At 53.8% G+C, this 17,135-nt stretch overlaps 1 protein-coding gene across 2 annotated transcripts in view; it reads right to left on the bottom strand.

Annotated features, from left to right (window-relative positions):
- Nucleotides 1-576: 576 nt before the first annotated feature.
- LIMK1 (LIM domain kinase 1) overlaps nucleotides 577-17,135 on the bottom strand; it is a 40,394-nt gene continuing 23,835 nt past the window's right edge. For both annotated transcript variants that reach the window (XM_054008581.1, XM_054008582.1), the window contains 12 exons: nucleotides 16,609-16,815; nucleotides 15,797-15,902; nucleotides 15,525-15,709; nucleotides 15,194-15,377; nucleotides 14,706-14,792; nucleotides 6,699-6,830; nucleotides 6,152-6,211; nucleotides 4,376-4,441; nucleotides 3,979-4,135; nucleotides 3,726-3,781; nucleotides 3,407-3,564; nucleotides 577-2,906 (listed from right to left, as the gene is read on the bottom strand). In XM_054008581.1, the coding sequence (XP_053864556.1) occupies nucleotides 2,744-2,906; nucleotides 3,407-3,564; nucleotides 3,726-3,781; nucleotides 3,979-4,135; nucleotides 4,376-4,441; nucleotides 6,152-6,211; nucleotides 6,699-6,830; nucleotides 14,706-14,792; nucleotides 15,194-15,377; nucleotides 15,525-15,709; nucleotides 15,797-15,902; nucleotides 16,609-16,815 (1,561 nt within the window). In that variant the 3' untranslated portion in view covers nucleotides 577-2,743. The remainder of the gene's footprint in view (nucleotides 2,907-3,406; nucleotides 3,565-3,725; nucleotides 3,782-3,978; nucleotides 4,136-4,375; nucleotides 4,442-6,151; nucleotides 6,212-6,698; nucleotides 6,831-14,705; nucleotides 14,793-15,193; nucleotides 15,378-15,524; nucleotides 15,710-15,796; nucleotides 15,903-16,608; nucleotides 16,816-17,135) is intronic.

Here is a 17,135-nt window from a genome sequence, read left to right as displayed (position 1 = left end):
CCCCTTCTGCATTCCCTGGGCTGTCCGCTGCTCTCCCAACTCGGGTGAAGAGCTGCTCTTGCTTTCTGGCTGCAGGTCCGTAGTAGCAGGTAGCTGGGTCTCTCCGTACACGGCTCCCATGCCAGCGGGGAGAGAACCCTGTCAGAACCGAGCACAGGCAGTCACAATGGAGAGGGGATTTAGGCTTTGCTATTCAGCTCCTCCCATTCCCCTCCCTGCGGCACCTGCACAGCACAAATGCTGTGTGGTCATGTACGAGTGACGCCTGCTTTAAGCTCAAGGCATTGGCTCTGTGGAGTCCCAGTCATATCAGGAATGGGGGCTCTGCTGGGTGACTCCCCAGGACTGTCCAGGGAGCCCAGACGCTCTGCCAGTGACTCCTGTTCATGCAAACTGGGATAGCTAGAAGCTGATGCTGTTTGAGAGCCACCACAGCCCTTGGGCACATGGCTCCATGAAGGAGTGACTGGGGGCCATTGTGTGGTGGCCTGAACCACTCCTCTCCCCCCCCCCCCCCAGAGGGGACACCAGAGGAGATGGCAGGGCAGAGCCCTGCTGTGCTGAGTGAGGCAGTCAGAGGGGAAGGACTGGATTTATTGAGTCATGACTTGTTACATCACAGTTTGAGAATTCTCCTTCCCGCCTCCGAGGACATCGGTTTTACTTCCAGGTAAAAGTGCGCAGAGACGCTTCACAGTTTGAATGCTTCCTGTAAGCAGAACTGAGGCAGTGACAATGGCAAACTTCAAATCGCCATGGCGGCCATATGAAAAAATAATACAAACTCTTCTCTTTAAATATATTACAGAAAATTAACCTGAATAAACGTAGCATGAACAGCACCGCACTGCAAAAACCACCGGGGGGGCACCCTCCAGACCAGAGCCCCTCTGCCAGCGCTTTCCCACAGAGACCCCGCATGGTGCTGGGCACCGGGTCGGCAGCCCCCTCATGGAGCCTTTGTAGTGGGTGGGAAAGGAAATGAAACCAGCTGTGTCCCCCCACACCCTCTCCCCAGGTTCAGAAAACCCAGAGCTATGGGCTTGTGACAAACGCAGGCAGGGGGTTGGAGGGGCGCACACCCTCCATAGAGGGACACATTAGCAGGCATGTGAAGGGAGCAGGAGTCACATACGCTGCAAGACAGACATGCACATCACTGTACAGTTATGGGAAAAGAGACGCTCCAGCCACATGTGCAGGGAGTTGCGCCACCTTCAAGGGACTCAGCACGTACTCTCTCTCTCACACACACAGGCAAGACACCGCCACATCTGCTCCAAGAGACACACCCAGAGCATACACACGCTCCTACCCCACAGAAAACGCTCACGCTGCTGGGTGCCTCGCCCCAGCGAGCCGTGCTCCAGCTCAACAGGAATTTTGCTGGGGGAGCTCTACAGCCAGTCACCCAGGAGGGCTCCTGTCCCTCTGGCTTGGGCTCTGCATCTGGGACCTCAGGCGGACGTGGCGTGAACACAGAAGCAGGGACTATGACGGCCCGGGAGATACACAGTGCAATCCTAGAGAGAGGGGAGCTGGCTCCTAGAACACCAGGGCACAAGAGAGGCCAAGGCCCCGGAGCAGAGCTGGGAGACGTTTAATGAGAGAGGAGATGTGCCAGAGGAGAGCAGAGGCGGTGGCGCGCCCCAGCAGCCTGCCAGCAGGGCAGGAATGGGCCTGGGATCAGACCCCCTGTGGGGAGCGCTCCCCTCTGCTGGAGGGCCCAGGTCCCTTTCTCGGATCCGGCTGGCCTCATGCCAAGGTGTTCTTGCACTGAACTAAACACTAGCAAAGAGACGGGGGCTGTAGGCCCAGGGAGGAGAAGGTAAGGGGAGAGTGACACAGAGGGACCCTGAAAGGGAAAAGAAAGAGTTTGTGGGACCCCTAGCCATTTCTATGGAGGGGGCATTGCAACAGTTATCTACTGGGACCAGCCCCGAAGCAACAGCCCCGCCCCCTGCACCATCAGAGAGACACACGCCCGACTTGCACATGCACCCCATCACACGCATGCACACGCCTGCAAAGCGCCAGTGAGCTCCCAGCAGGCCCCACTGGTCCAGAGGACCCTTTAGCTTTGCAGTGCAAGTTCACAAACCCAAGGCACCACTTTGACAGGCCAAGCGGCTGCACAGGGGAAGGCCGGGGCACCCTGCAGGTGCTGAGCGAGGCCCAGTGCCCCTCAGCCGCTGGGGCAGAGCCTGGGGTGGGAGCGAGTCAGTGCCCCCTCACGCTCTGAGGAGTGTGCAAACGACTGTGCAGGCAGGCGGCTCACCAAGGAGTAGGGGAGCGGGGCTGCAGGTTGTGCTCAGCTCCCGCAGGCCCTGCCACATGGCAGGCTGCTGCACACCCAGCATGCTGAGGGGCCCTTTCCTGGCCCCAGGCTCTGCATGGGAGGGGCTATGTACAGTCAGGACCAGCGGCTTGCTGCCGTCCCGTGGGGGCCATGGGCAGGGAGGCAGGGAGCTGGGGAAAGTGCAGTGGGTGGGGAGGCCTGGCTCTCCCAAGGGAACTGAATGGCAAACACGGCAAGGGAAGCAACCAAACTGGCCTTGCCGAGAGGGCTCGGCCACCGGCTGCTGCTGAGGCACCCCAGAGAGCCAGCCCTGGGGGGGCCGGTGGCAGGAGGGGGCAGTGCTTGCCCTCTGGGCTGTGCTCCCCATGCGCTGTGAGTGTGAGGGAGGAGCGTGTGAGAGCTCTCCCCCCACGCCGGGGCTGGCTACTGCCTATGGCCCGGTGCTCAGTCAGGGACCTCGGGGTGCATGGGCAGCCCGCCCTCGCCCCGCCGGTACGACTCCCAGAAGGCCCGATCCAGCTGCTCCAGCTGCGAGCTCAGCGGCAGGTGGATCTCCAGGTGCATGTGCAGTGCTTCCAGCCACTGCGCCAGCCTCGGGAAGGAGGGCCTGGGGGAGAGAGGCCAGGTTAGATCCTGAGCGCGAGGGGAACCCTTCCCCCGCCACAAGGGCAATCCCTCCCCCCAGCACCTGAGCACAAAGATCAGACCCTCCCCCGCAGCACTCTGAACACTTGGGTCAGACCCCTCCCCACAGCACCCCGGGGTGCAGGGGTTAGACCCCTAACCCCAGCACCCTGAGCATGGGGGTCAGACCACAGCATCCCAGGACACAGGGGTCAGACCTGTCCTCACTCAGTCTGCGCTTAGCACGAGGGTCAGAGGGGGCACTTAGTCCCAGGGGGAGAGCGCCCTCTGCAGGGGGCAGGGGCACTGTTCAACTCCCCACTCCAGCCCAGAGTCTCTCGTTCTGTCAGCAGGGAGCAAGGTGTATGGGGCGTTGCTGTGCTTGTACAGGCAGGGGGCGCTGTGCGAGTGTTTATGGGGCCAGCGATCCCTTTCCCTTCCCAACACTCGCTGCCTGGGGCTGACCAGGGCTCCCCTGCTCACCTCTTCTCAGGGTCGAGGTCACAGCAGTGCACGGCGATGGGGAAGAAGCTCGGGGGGCAGGCAGGGGGGCAGTATCGCTCCAGGAACCCTCGCACATTGAGGCCGAAGTCCATGGTCCTGGGCAGGTAGTCGGGGTCGGCGCTGACCCGGCCGATGATCTGGGGATGGGGGAGCACAGGGGTTAGGAGTGGGACACAGCACAACTCAACGGAGAGCTCCGTCCTGGCACTTAGCGCTGCAGGGACACCCAGACGCGGGAACTGGGGGCGTGGGCAAGGGGCGGAAGGGGGTGGGGGCAGGGCTGAGGGGATGTACTTGCCTCGCACAAGAGAATGCCAAATGAGAAGATGTCGACTTTCTCATCGTAGCTCCTTCCTGCGGGGAGAGAGGAGACGGGTCAGCCCCCACCAGGCCCTACTTCCCCCTGTCCCTTACACTGCCCTCTGGTGGCATGAGGACAGGCAGGCCCAGCACTGCCAGGCCATGGATGTGTCCCCCAGCTGCAGATGCCCGTGATGCCCTGGCTGCCCTGAGTCTGGCGCTCTCAACCGTGCCCCAGCCTCTCCGCTTACCATTGATCATCTCCGGGGCCATCCAGTAGGGGTTCCCCACCACCGTGTAGCGCTTCTTGCGGTCCGGTTTCTTCAGGTTCTTGAGCTGCTCAGGTTGGTTCTTTTCATCCACCATGAGCCGGGCCAGCCCGAAGTCAGCCACCACCACACTCCTGTTCTGAGCAGGAGAGATGGGCACAGGTCACCGGGCACAGGCAGAGGCCAAGGCAGCTGCTTGCAGCCACTCGTGGTAGAAGAGCCACGCAGCGCCGAGGCTGGAGTCAGCCCCCGCCGCACACCAGCCCGGGCCTTCTCAGCCACCGCTGCTGGCCAGCTGCCCTGCTCCCAGCCAGGCCCAGGGCTCTGTGCAGAGGCCAAGATGGGGCCTGGGCCTGGCTCAGCAAACAGCAGCACTTACCTCCCGCACCAGGCAGTTGTGAGAGTTGAGATCGCGATGGATGATGTTCATCGAGTGCAGATAGGCCTGGGGGAGCAAGGACTGGGGTCAGAATGGCACCAACTCACTGCGCCCCCCTGCATGGAGGCAGCACGCTGGCACTCAACCCTGCTTACGGCACCCCTGCCTGTACATGTACAGCAACACCCCCCTAAACACTCCCACCTGTACATGTACAGCAACGCCCCCTAAATACCCACACAGCGCCTCCACCTCTACATACACAGCAATGACCCCATAAACCCCCACACACCACCCCCGCCTGTACATGTACAGCAACGCCCCCATAAACACCCGAACAGCACCCCCGCCTGTACATGTACAGCAACACCCCCATAAACACTCCCACCTGTACATGTACAGCAACGCCCCCTAAACACCCGCACAGCGCCCCCGCCTGTACATGTACAGCAACACCCCCATAAACACCCACACACCCCCCCCGCCTGTACATGTACAGCAATGCCCCCATAAACACCCGAACAGCACCCCCACCTGTACATGTACAGCAATGCCCCCATAAACACCCACACAGCGCCCCCGCCTGTACATGCACAGCATCGCCCCCATAAACACCCGCACAGCGCCCCCGCCTGTACATACACAGCAATGCCCCCTAAACACCCACACACCACCCCTGCTTGTACGTGCACAGCAACGCCCCCATAAACCCCCACACACCACCCCCGCCTGTACATGTACAGCAACGCCCCCATAAGCCCCCACACACCACCCCCGCCTGTACATGTACAGCAACGCCCCCATAAACACCCGCACAGCGCCCCTGCCTGTACATACACAGCAATGCCCCCCTAAACACCCACACACCACCCCCGCCTGTACATGCACAGTATTGCCCCCATAAACACCCACACACCACCCCCGCTTGTACATGCACAGCAACACTCCCATTGAACACCCGCACAGCGCCCCCACCTCTACATACACAGCAATTCCCCCTTAAACAGTTGCACACTACCCCCTTCCTGTAAACGTGCAGCAATGCCCCCCATAAACACCTGTACTGTGCCTGCCTGTACATGTACAGCATCTATAGACTATCACTGAGCTCCCCACTGTTCCCCCCAGTGGTGCAAGTAGAAATCATTTCTTGCCGGTATGCTGCATTCATGAGAGGGACACAAAGGGGGGGGGGGGGAACGTGACCTCCCCACCCCGTCCCCAGCCTGGGGCCCCCGCACTCTCCCCGTCCCCTCCCCATGATCCACATCCATCCCACATTACCTGCGGGGGGGCTCTGTTCTCTTCCTGCTGCACCAGAGACTTCTGCTATACAGACTCCAGGCCAGAGAACTCAGGAGATGCAGCTGCATGGACGGGCTGGGGGCCGGGCTGGGAGCAGTACAGCCACACCGGAGGAGTTGCTGGTGTTCTGCTCATTTCCCCACTGGGAACCGCAGCAAGGAAAGGAGCAGAATGCCAACAGCTCCACCGGCTGCTGTACTCCCCCACCGAGTCCTCCAGTGGGGCTGCTGTACAGACAGAGGAGACACAGCTCCATGGACGGGCTGGGGGCGGGCTCCTCCTCCGTCTTTCCAGTACGCCGTACCAGCATTCCCCTGCATGCATTCCCTCTTGTACCTTTGTTTGGAGTGTCCCGTTGCCCCCACCAGTGAGCCAGGTCTGTATGTGCACAGCAAACCCTCCCACAGCAACTCAACCCATGGGCAGAGTGCCCAGCCCCTGGCACCATCTCTGCTGGGACCCCACACTCACCATCCCAGATGCAATGTCCTTGGCAAAGCTCACGCGCTGGCTCCATGGGTACTGGCTGTCCTGTGGGTGGAAGGGTTCCATTAGTGACAGGAGAGGGAAGAGGTGCTTGCCTGCACCCGTCCTGGAGCAGTTGCTAGGCCATGGCTCACAGCCTGCCCCGAAGCGATCAGCAAGGGCTTGCATGGGCACAGCCCAGCCACCCCTGCCCCAGGAGAGCTCTGGCCACAGGAGCACCGCCAGCTTTTCTGCCGCCATAGGCGGCGGAAGCTCCCGCCGCCGAAATACCACCGCAGTCGCCGCCCCCCAAATTGTAGCACCCTAGGCGACCGCCTAGGTCGCCTAATGGGTTGCGCCGGCCCTGCCTGGCCATAGTCCACACGGACACAGTCCAGCCACCCCTGCCCCAGGAGAGCCCTGGCCATAGTCCGCACGGGCACCGCCCAGCCACCTCAATGTTCTACCAACAGTGTCATAACATCCAAGATTTCTCATGTCCAACCCCCGAGTTGTGCCCAGGGCTCTAGGCTGGGGCAGCTCCCCTGCTCACCATGCTCTTTATGATGCCTCGTAGGGTCCCCCCCTTGATGTATTCTGTGATGAAATTCAACCTCTTGTCCTTGTACAGCACCCCGATAAACTTCAGCACGTTGGGGTGCTCTAGGCACCGCATCACTTTCACCTATGGGAGCCAAAGCACCATGGTCATCATATCATGGATCCCAAGGCCAGCAGGGTCACTGTGACCATCTAGTCTGACCCCTGTAGAGCACAGGCCGGAGACCTGCCCCATAGTTATTCCTAGAGCAATGGCCCATCTTGATTTAAAATAGAATCCATCACAACCCTTGTCAATTGTTCCAAGAGTTAATTACTCTCACTGTTAAAAAAACTCACCTTATTTCTAACCTACCCCTGTCCAGTTTCAGCTTCCAGCCGTTGGGTCTTGTTAGACCTTTGTCTGCTAGACTGAAGAGCCAAATTTCTGTTCCAGACTGAGATCAGCTCACCCCTTCACCTTCTCCTTCTTAGGCTAAACTGATCAAGCTGCTTGAATCAATCACTATCAGGCAGGTTTCTAATCCTCTAAACATTCTTGTGGCTTTTCTCTGAACCTTCTCCAATTTACCAACATCCTTCATGAAATGTGGGCACCAGCACTGGACACAGATCGCACCAGTGCCAGATACAGAGGAAAAATAACCTCTCTGCTCCTACTCGAGATTCCCCTGTTTACGCATCCCAGGATCGCATTAGCCCTTTTGGCCACAGCATTGCACTGGGAGCGCCTGTTCAGCTGATTATCCACCACGACCTCCACATCTTTTTCAGAGTCCCTGTTTCCCAGGGCAGTGTGGCTGACTCTCTTTGTTCCATAGACATTTACATTTAGCTGTATTAAAAACACACATTGTTTGCTTGTGCTCAGTTTACCAAGCAATCCAGATCTCTCTGAATCAGTGACCTGTCCTCTTTGTTATTTACCACTCCCCCAAGTCTTCTGTCATCTGCAAACTTTATCAGTGATGGTTTTGTGTTCTCTTCCAGGTCATTGATAAAAATGTTACATAGCCTAGGGCCAAGGACCGATCCCTGCAGGACCCCACTAGAAACGCTCCCACTCGATGACAATTCCCTGTTTACAATTACATTTTGAGATGGGGTCACAAAGTGAGTAGCCTAACACGGCACTGCTGCCTGTTGGCTGGCCTTGGCTGCCTGGCCAAACCGCTGAGAGCCCATAGGGGGCAGTGTAGGAGTCTGAGAAAGGGCCCTTCCCCTGCCCCCACTTCGCTGGGTCCCCTCAGAGTCATAGAAATGTTGGGCTGAAAGGGACCTGAAGAGGTCACCTAGTCCAGTCCCCTGCACTGAGGCAGGACTAAGGATTGTCTGACTCTGACCAACCCCAGGATTTGTCTAACCTGTTCTTAAAAGCTCTAGTGACATGGATTCCACAGCCCCCCTAGGGAGTGCTGAGCCACCCTGACAGTCACAAAGCTTTAGAGTCCAACCTGAACCACCCTGGATGCAATTTAAGCCCATTGCTTCTTGTCCTGTCCTCAGTGGACAAGGAGAACAATTTATCACCCTCCTCCTTGTAACAACGTTTAACGTATTTGAAAACTGTTCTCATGTCCCCTCTCAGGCTTCTCTTCTCCAGACTAAACAAACCCAATTCTTTCAATCTTTCCTCATAGGTCATATTTTCTAGACCTTTCATCACTTGTGTTGCTCTTCTCTGGACTTTCTCCAATTTGTCCACATCTTTGCCGAAGTACGGTGCTCAGAACTGGACACAATACTCCAGCTGAGTAACAGTGCTGAGTAGAGAGGAAGAATTACTTCTCGTGGCTTGCTTACAACACTCCTATAAATACAGCCCACAATGATTTTTTGCAACAGCGTTACACTGTTGACTCATATTTAGCTTGTGATCCACTATGACCCCCAGATCCCTTTCCGCAGTACTCCTTCCTAGGCAGTCATTTCCCATTTTGTACGTGTGCAACTGAGTGTTCCTTCCTAAGTGGACTACTTTGCATTTGTCCTGATTGAATTTCATCCTATTAACTCTAGACCAGTGGTTCTCAAATTTTTGTACTGGTGACCCCTTTCACACAGCAAGCCTCTGAGTGCGACCCCCCCCCTTATAAATTGAAAAAACACTTTTTTATATATTTAACACCATTATAAATACTGGAGGCAAAGCGGGGTTTGGAGTGGAGGCTGACTCCCCATGTAATAACCTCGCAACCCTGAGGGGTCCCGACCCCCAGTTTGAGAACCCCTGCTCTAGACCATTTCTCCAGTTTGTCCAGATCATTTTGAATTTTAATCCTATCCTCCAAAGCTCTTGCAACCCCTCCCAGCTCAGTATCATCCACAAACTTTATAAGTGTACTCTCTATGCCATTATCTAAATTACTGATGAAGCTGTTGAATAGAACCGGACCCAGGACAGATCCCTATGGGACCCCACTCGTTATGCCTTCCAGCTTGACTGTGAACCACTGATAACTACTCATAGATTCATAGATTCTAGTACTGGAAGGGACCTCGAGAGGTCATCGAGTCCAGTCCCCTGCCCTCATGGCAGGACAAAATACTGTCTAGACCATCCCTGATAGACATTTATCTAACCTACTCTTAAATATCTACAGAGATGGAGATTCCACAACCTCCCTAGGCAATTTATTCCAGTGTTTAACCACCCTGACAGTTAGGAACTTTTTCCTAATGTCCAACCTAAACCTCCCTTGCTGCAGTTTAAGCCCATTGCTTCTTGTTCTATCCTTAGAGGCTAAGGTGAACAAGTTTTCTCCCTCCTCCTTTTCACACCCTTTTAGATACCTGAAAACTGCTATCATGTCCCCTCTCAGTCTTCTCTTTTCCAAACTAAACAAACCCAATTCTTTCAGCCTTCCTTATAGCTCATGTTCTCAAGACCTTTAATCATTCTTGTTGCTCTTCTCTGGACCCTCTCCAATTTCTCCACATCTTTCTTGAAAAGCAGTGCCCAGAACTGGACACAATACTCCAGTTGAGGCCTAACCAGCGCAGAGTAGAGCGGAAGAATGACTTCTCGTGTCTTGCTCACAACACACCTGTTAATACATCCCAGAATCACGTTTGCTTTTTTTGCAACAGCATCATACTGTTGACTCATATTTAGCTTGTGGTCCACTATAACTCTAGATCCCTTTCTGCCATACTCCTTCCTAGACAGTCTCTTCCCATTCTATATGTGTGAAACTGATTTTTCCTTCCTAGGTGGAGCACTTTGCATTTGTCTTTGTTAAACTTCATCCTGTTTACCTCAGCCCATTTCTCCAATTTGTCCAGATCATTTTGAATTATGACCCTGTCCTCCAAAGCAGTTGCAATCCCTCCCAGTTTGGTATCATCTGCAAACTTAATAAGCGTACTTTCTATGCCAATATCTAAGTCGTTAATGAAGATATTGAACACAGCCGGTCCCAAAACAGACCCCTGCGGAACCCCACTTGTTATGCCTTTCCAGCAGGATTGGGAACCATTAATAACAACTCTCTGAGTACAGTTATCCAGCCAGTTATGCACCCACCTTATAGTAGCCCCATCTAAATTGTATTTGCCTAGTTTATCAATAAGAATATCATGCGAGACCGTAACAAATGCTTTACTAAAGTCTAGGTATACCACATCCACAGCTTCTCCCTTATCCACAAGGCTCGTTATCCTATCAAAGAAAGCTATCAGATTGGTTTGACAGGATTTGTTCTTTACAAATCCATGCTGGCTATTCCCTATCACCTTACCACCTTCCAAGTGTTTGCAGATGATTTCCTTAATTACTTGCTCCATTATCTTCCCTGGCACAGAAGTTAAACTAACTGGTCTGTAGTTTTCTGGGTTGTTTTTATTTCCCTTTTTATAGATGGGCACTATATTTGCCCTTTTCCAGTCTTCTGGAATCTCTCCCATCTTCCATGATTTTCCAAAGATAATAGCTAGAGGCTCAGATACCTCCTCTATTAGCTCCTTGAGTATTCTAGGATGCATTTCATCAGGCCCTGGTGACTTGCAGGCATCTAACTTTTCTAAGTGATTTTTAACTTGTTCTTTTTTTATTTTATCCGCTAAACCTACCCCCTTCCCATTAGCATTCACTATATTAGGCATTCCTTCAGACTTCTCGGTGAAGACCGAACCAAAGAAGTCATTAAGCATCTCTGCCATTTCCAAGTTTCCTGTTACTGTTTCTCCCTCTTCACTAAGCAGTGGGCCTACCCTGTCTTTGGTCTTCCTCTTGCTTCTAATGTATTGATAAAAAGTCTTTTTGTTTCCCTTTATTCCTGTAGCTAGTTTGAGCTCATTTTGTGCCTTTGCCTTTCTAATCTTGCCCCTGCATTCCTGAGTTGTCTGCCTATATTCATCCTTTGTAATCTGTCCTAGTTTCCATTTTTTATATGACTCCTTTTTATTTTTTAGATCATGCAAGATCTCGTGGTTAAGCCAAGGTGGTCTTTTGCCACATTTTCTATCTTTCCTACTCAGCGGAATAGCTTGCTTTTGGGCCCTTAATAGTGTCCCTTTGAAAAACTGCCAACTCTCCTCAGTTGTTTTTCCCCTCAGTCTTGATTCCCATGGGACCTTACCTATCAGCTCTCTGAGCTTACCAAAATCTGCCTTCCTGAAATCCATTGTCTCTATTTTGCTGTACTCCCTTCTACCCTTCCTTAGAATTGCAAACTCTATGATTTCATGATCACTTTCACCCAGGCTGCCTTCTACTTTCAAATTCTCAATGACTCATAGACTCATAGACATTAAGGTCAGAAGGGACCATTATGATCATCTGGTCTGACCCCCTGCATGCTGCAGGCCGCAAGACCCTTCCCTGGACTCTACCGTTGAAGTCCCCAATCCTGTGTTTTAGTGACTTCAATCGGCTGAGACCCTCCTGCTAGTGATCCCTGCCCCATGCTGCGGAGGAAGGCGAAAAACCTCCAGAGGCTCAGCCAATCTACCCTGGAGGAAAATTCCTTCCCGACCCCAAATATGGCGATCAGTAATACCCCGAGCATATAGGCAAGAGTCTCTAGCCTGACCCTTGTTGGCCATTATGCTGTTCATGTACCATTGCTTGGTTTTCCTTGGCTACTATGTTTTATCATTAAACCATTCCCTCCATAAACTTATCCAACTTAATCTTAAAACCAGACAGGTCCGTCGCCCCCACCGTTTCCCTCGGAAGGCCGTTCCAATATTTCACCCCTCTGATGGTCAGAAACCTTCGTCTAATTTCAAGCCTAAACTTCCCCCCGGCCAGTTTGTATCCATTCGTTCTCGTGTCCACATTAGTACTAAACTGGAATAATTCCTCTCCCTCCCTTGTATTAACCCCTCTGATATATTTAAAGATAGCAATCATATCCCCCCTCAGCCTTCGCTTTGTCAGACTAAACAACCCAAGCTCCTCTAATCTCTTTTCATACGACAGGTTTTCCATTCCTCTGATCATCTTAGTCGCCCTTCTCTGCACCCGTTCCAGTTTGAGTTCATCTTTTTTAAACATTGGAGACCAGAACTGCACACAGTACTCCAAATGAGGTCTCACCAGCGCCTTGTACAATGGAAGCAGGACCTCCCTATCTCTACTAGATATACCTCGCCTAATACATCCCAAGACCGCATTGGCTTTTTTCACCGCCACGTCACATTGCCGACTCATAGTCATCCTGCGGTCCACAAGGACCCCTAGGTCCTTCTCCTCTTCCGTTACTTCTAACCAATGCGTCCCCATCTTGTAACTAAAATTGTTATTATTCGTCCCCAAGTGCATCACCTTACACTTTTTACTATTAAATTTCATCCTATTTCTGATACTCCAATTCACAAGCTCATTCAAGTCTCCCTGCAGGATATCCCTGTCCTCCTCCGAATTTGCAACGCCTCCCACCTTCGTATCATCCGCAAACTTTATCAGCCCACTCTTGCAATCGGTCCCGAGGTCAGTTATAAATAGATTAAATAAGATGGGTCCCAAAACCGAACCTTGAGGCACTCCACTAGTAACCTCCCTCCAACCTGACAATTCACCCTTTAATACGACCCGCTGCATTCTCCCCATTAACCAATTCCCTATCCACCTCTGGATTTTCATATCGATCCCCATGTTTTTCATTTTAACCAATAGTTCCTCATGGGGTACTGTATCAAACGCTTTACTGAAATCCAGGTATATTAGGTCCACCGCATTTCCCTTATCTAATAAGTCCGTTACTTTCTCAAAGAAGGAGATCAGATTCGTTTGGCACGATCTGCCCTTCGTAAAACCATGCTGTAATTTATCGCATTTGCCATTAACTTCAAGGTCCTCAACTAGTTTCTCTTTCAGAATCTTCTCCAGCACCTTGCACACTACTGATGTTAAACTAACAGGCCTATAGTTACCCGGGTCACTTTTTTTCCCTTTCTTGAAAATAGGAACCACATTGGCTATTCTCCAGTCTAACGGGACTACCCCCGAGTTTACAGATTCATTAAATATAGTCGCTAATGGGCCTGCTATTTCCCGCGCCAATTCCTTCAATATTCTCGGATGAAGATCGTCCGGTCCACCCGACTTAGTCCCATTAAGGCGTTCTAGTTTTGTTTCTACCTCGGATGCGGTAATCCCCCATCCCGTATGCCCCTCTGTAACGGTGCTAGTATCCCTAATACCTTCATTGGCCTCATTAAACACCGATGCAAAATATTCATTGAGATATTGCGCCATGCCTAGATTATCTTTAATCTCCTCTCCGGCTATAGTCTTCAGCGGTCCCACTTCTTCTTTCTTTGCTTTCTTCCTATTTATATGGCTGTAAAACCTCTTACTATTACTTTTAATTCCCCTCGCTAAGTCCAACTCTTCCCAGCCTTTGGCCTTTCTCACTCTATCTCTACATTCTCTGACTTCACTAAGGTAAGTTTCCTTACTGATCCCTCCCCTCTTCCACTCTTTGTACGCTTTCTGTTTTTTCCTAATCGCCCCTTTCAGCCGGTCGCTCATCCAGCTCGGTCTAAGTCTCTTGCTTAGTAATCTTTTTCCCTTTTTGGGGATACAGGCCTCTGACAGCTCTTGCATCTTTAACTTAAAGTAATCCCAGGCTTCTTCTGCCTTTAGGTCCCTTAATACGTTTGCCCAATCCACTTCCCTTACCAGTCCCCTTAATTTGTTAAAATTGGCCTTTTCAAAATTATAAACCTAGTTCCTCCCTATTTGTTAAAATCAAGTCTAGAACAGCTTCCCCCTAGTAGCTTTTTCAACCTTCTGAAATAAAAAGTTGTCTGCAATGCAGTCCAAGAATTTGTTGGATAGTCTGTGCCCCTCTGTGTTATTTTCCCAACATATATTTGGATAGTTGAAGTCCCCCATCATCTCCAAATCTTGGGCTTTGGATGATTTTGTTAGTTGTTTAAAAACAGCTTCATCCACCTCTTCCACCTGGTTAGGTGGCCTGTAGTAGACTCCTAGCATGACATCACCCTTGTTTTTTACCCGTTAGCCTAACCCAGAGACTCTCAACACTTCCGTCTCCTATGTCCATCTCCACCTCAATCCAAGTGTGTACATTTTTAATATATAAGGCAAAACCTCCTCCCTTTTTCCCGTCTATCCTTCCTGAGCAAGCTGTACCCATCCACACCAACATTCCAATCATGTGTATTATCCCACCAAGTTTCAGTGATGCCAACAATGTCATAGTTGTATTTATTTATTAGCACTTCCAGTTCTTCCTGCTTATTACCCATACTTCTCGCATTTATATATAGGCATCTAAGATACTCTCTGAGTGCGGTTTTCCAGCCAGTTGTGCGCCCATCTTACAGTAGGTGCGTCTAGGTGTCCCTAGTTTGCTCATGAGGTCTGTTGAGACAGTATGAAAAGCCTTCCTGCTGCTTTGAAGAGTAGGAGAGGGACAGAGACTGGGTTGGGTCAGGATCAGGGTTGAAGGACAGAGACTGCGATGGGTCAGGGTGTGGCTGGAGTGAGATCAGGGCTCAGGGACAGCAAGCAGGGTGGACTCACCTCTTTGAGGAATGCCCTCTGGGTCTCCTCATCAAAGCGGATCAGTTCCTTCATGACCATCACCTCGCCTGTCTCCCGGTGTGTCACCTGGCAGAGAGGGGCAGAGTGTTGCAGCCACACCCCGCAGCTCCCTGCTGCAAGGAGCATGTCTCAGCAGGGTGGGGCTGCAATGGATACTGGAGTGGGGCAGGGCCCTCGCCTCTCTATGGCAGCCACTGGGAGACCCACCTCCCCGTGTGGGGGGAGAGGTACAGGATAATGGGGCAACAAGGGAGCTGAGCCCATCACACGGGTGACACTGGGAGAAGGAACAGGGATCTGCAATGCAAGCCCTGACAGTGGCCTGAGGGTCCTGGCCGCTGCTCTCCTGGGCTCTCAGCTTAGAGAGTGGGGAGGGGTCCCCAGGGAGTGGGGGGCAAGAGGGGAAGCTGGGTTACCATATGGGTGGGTGTGGGGACCAGCAGAAGCCCAAGCTGGGTGAGTGGTACCTTAATGGCCTGTCCAAAACAGCCCTTCCCCAGCACCTCGCCGTGGATCAAGTCCGAGGGACGGAAAATGCGGTGCGTGCGGGAGACGACGCGGAGCGACTCGGAGCGGCTGATGTCCTTGCGCTGGGAGGCAGGGGAGCCCAAGGAACTGGAGCACGGGGACTTGTCAATGCTGCAGCTCCTCCTGCAGAGCCAGGCAAAGCACACAGCAAGTCAGCTGGGCCATTGCCGCAGGGGCCCCAGGCTCTATCCCACCGGAGCTCTCACCCCCCCAACCCTTCCTTCGGCCCACCCAGCAGCATGCTGGTCATGCTTGTAGCTCTGTCCTTACATGACTGTCCTCTGGCTCACGGCACTGGCCTCACCGCCAGGCGTGCAGGCCGGCGAGCGCTGGGGGCTGTGCAGGTCAGCCAGGGGGCTGCTCTCCAGCGCCGACTCTCGGGCCACCACATCGTGGGGGTCGTGTTCTATGGTCAGCTGGAGGAGGCGGCTGGTCTCCTGGATCAGCAGGTCAATCTGCAGGCACAGAGTGAGGGATTCAGGTCCCTGGGCAGCTGCCTGGGCCCTGCCGGCCGGCTGGGGGAGCATGAGGAGGGGGCGTACCTCGTCCAGTGGAACGTGCCTGATGGGGGTGCCGTTGATCTCCAGGATACGGTCCCCAACGTGGATGGAGTTCTTCATGTCAGGGCTGATGCAGTCAGGGTCCACTCTGGAGGCAGGGCACACACAGTGCAGTGAGCTCCCGCCACACCTGCACCGGGACAGGCTCACGGAGGCCCCACGTCCAGCCCCCTGGATGCAGTTCCAGGGTCCCAAGCATCCCCACCCCAAACAGCGAAGAGGCTTTCAAGTCTCACCCACGGGGGGCAGAGCAGGCACCAGTGCCCCCCACCTCCCTGCATACAAAATGACACCTGGTCACCCCCAGCACCACAGGGTCATGCCCCCTGCAGGAGACTGGTCCAGGCACCCCCAGCCCCAGCGGCTCCTGTGTCCTCCACTTGGGGGGTGGGATTCTCCCCTGTTCTCAGTAGGGGGCGGATTCTCCCCTGTTCTTGGCTGCTCAGTGGCCCCTCAGGAAAAGGGGCTGGGTGGTGGTGGTTTCGGTGCTGCACACACAGCTCCCATTGCAAGTGGCTCTACCTGGGCCCCTCCTTGCTTGCACTAGATGGGACGTGAACTCCCACCCCTCAGAAGGGTGAAGGAGGGTGTGTGCATGGGATGGGGGGGCTGGATTCAGTCTGCAGGGCTCTTTGGCCTCTTCCCCATGCACAGAGCTGTGAGAACTGGCAGAGGGGCTCCCACTGCACCAGGGAGATCCGTGCCCACTAGCCCCAAGTCAGCTACCTGTGGAGTGCTCCCCCCTCCCCGCTAGTGCTAGAGCATCGTCCCCCTCCCCCAGGGCAGATACTTACTCTCTGACTCGGACTGTGTGGGAGTGTTCTGAGCCACAGCCCTGGGAGCTGCAGTGCTGGTCGATGGACACAGAGAACCCTCGCTTCCCGTCGCTGCAGGCCGGGATGGACACCAGCGTGACAGTGTGTGGGATCCGGGCGCCAGGGGAATCCGGCAGGATCTGCTCTATCACCGGGGTCACCACCATCTGGTAGTAGCAGTGCCCACTGGGAGGGGTGGGGAGGAGGGCAGCGGGGCAGAGACCCAGCGGGGGGAGACAGGAGAGACGCCATGAGCAGTTTGTTAGCAGTTTTCCTTTGCAGATGGGCTCAAGACCAGGGGGACCCACGCGCTGGCCCATGGAGGGGAATAGCTCCTCCCAGGAGAGGTAGTGAACAGTGGGCTGGGGCTCACCCCGTGTTCCCTAACAGTGCATTTCAGTCTGTGGCATGTCCCAAGAGGGATTTCCAGCCTGGTACCCATAGACTAGGCCTGTCCCAGGCGGTGTGAGGGGGACTCGCTGAGCACCCACTCTGCAAAGTGCCAC

Source organism: Malaclemys terrapin, chromosome 18 (genome assembly GCF_027887155.1).
Source record: "Malaclemys terrapin pileata isolate rMalTer1 chromosome 18, rMalTer1.hap1, whole genome shotgun sequence".
Classification (NCBI taxonomy): domain Eukaryota; kingdom Metazoa; phylum Chordata; order Testudines; family Emydidae; genus Malaclemys; species Malaclemys terrapin.
The sequence above is the reverse complement of the archived record's forward strand: the minus strand, read 5'-3'. Positions and strand labels throughout refer to the sequence as shown.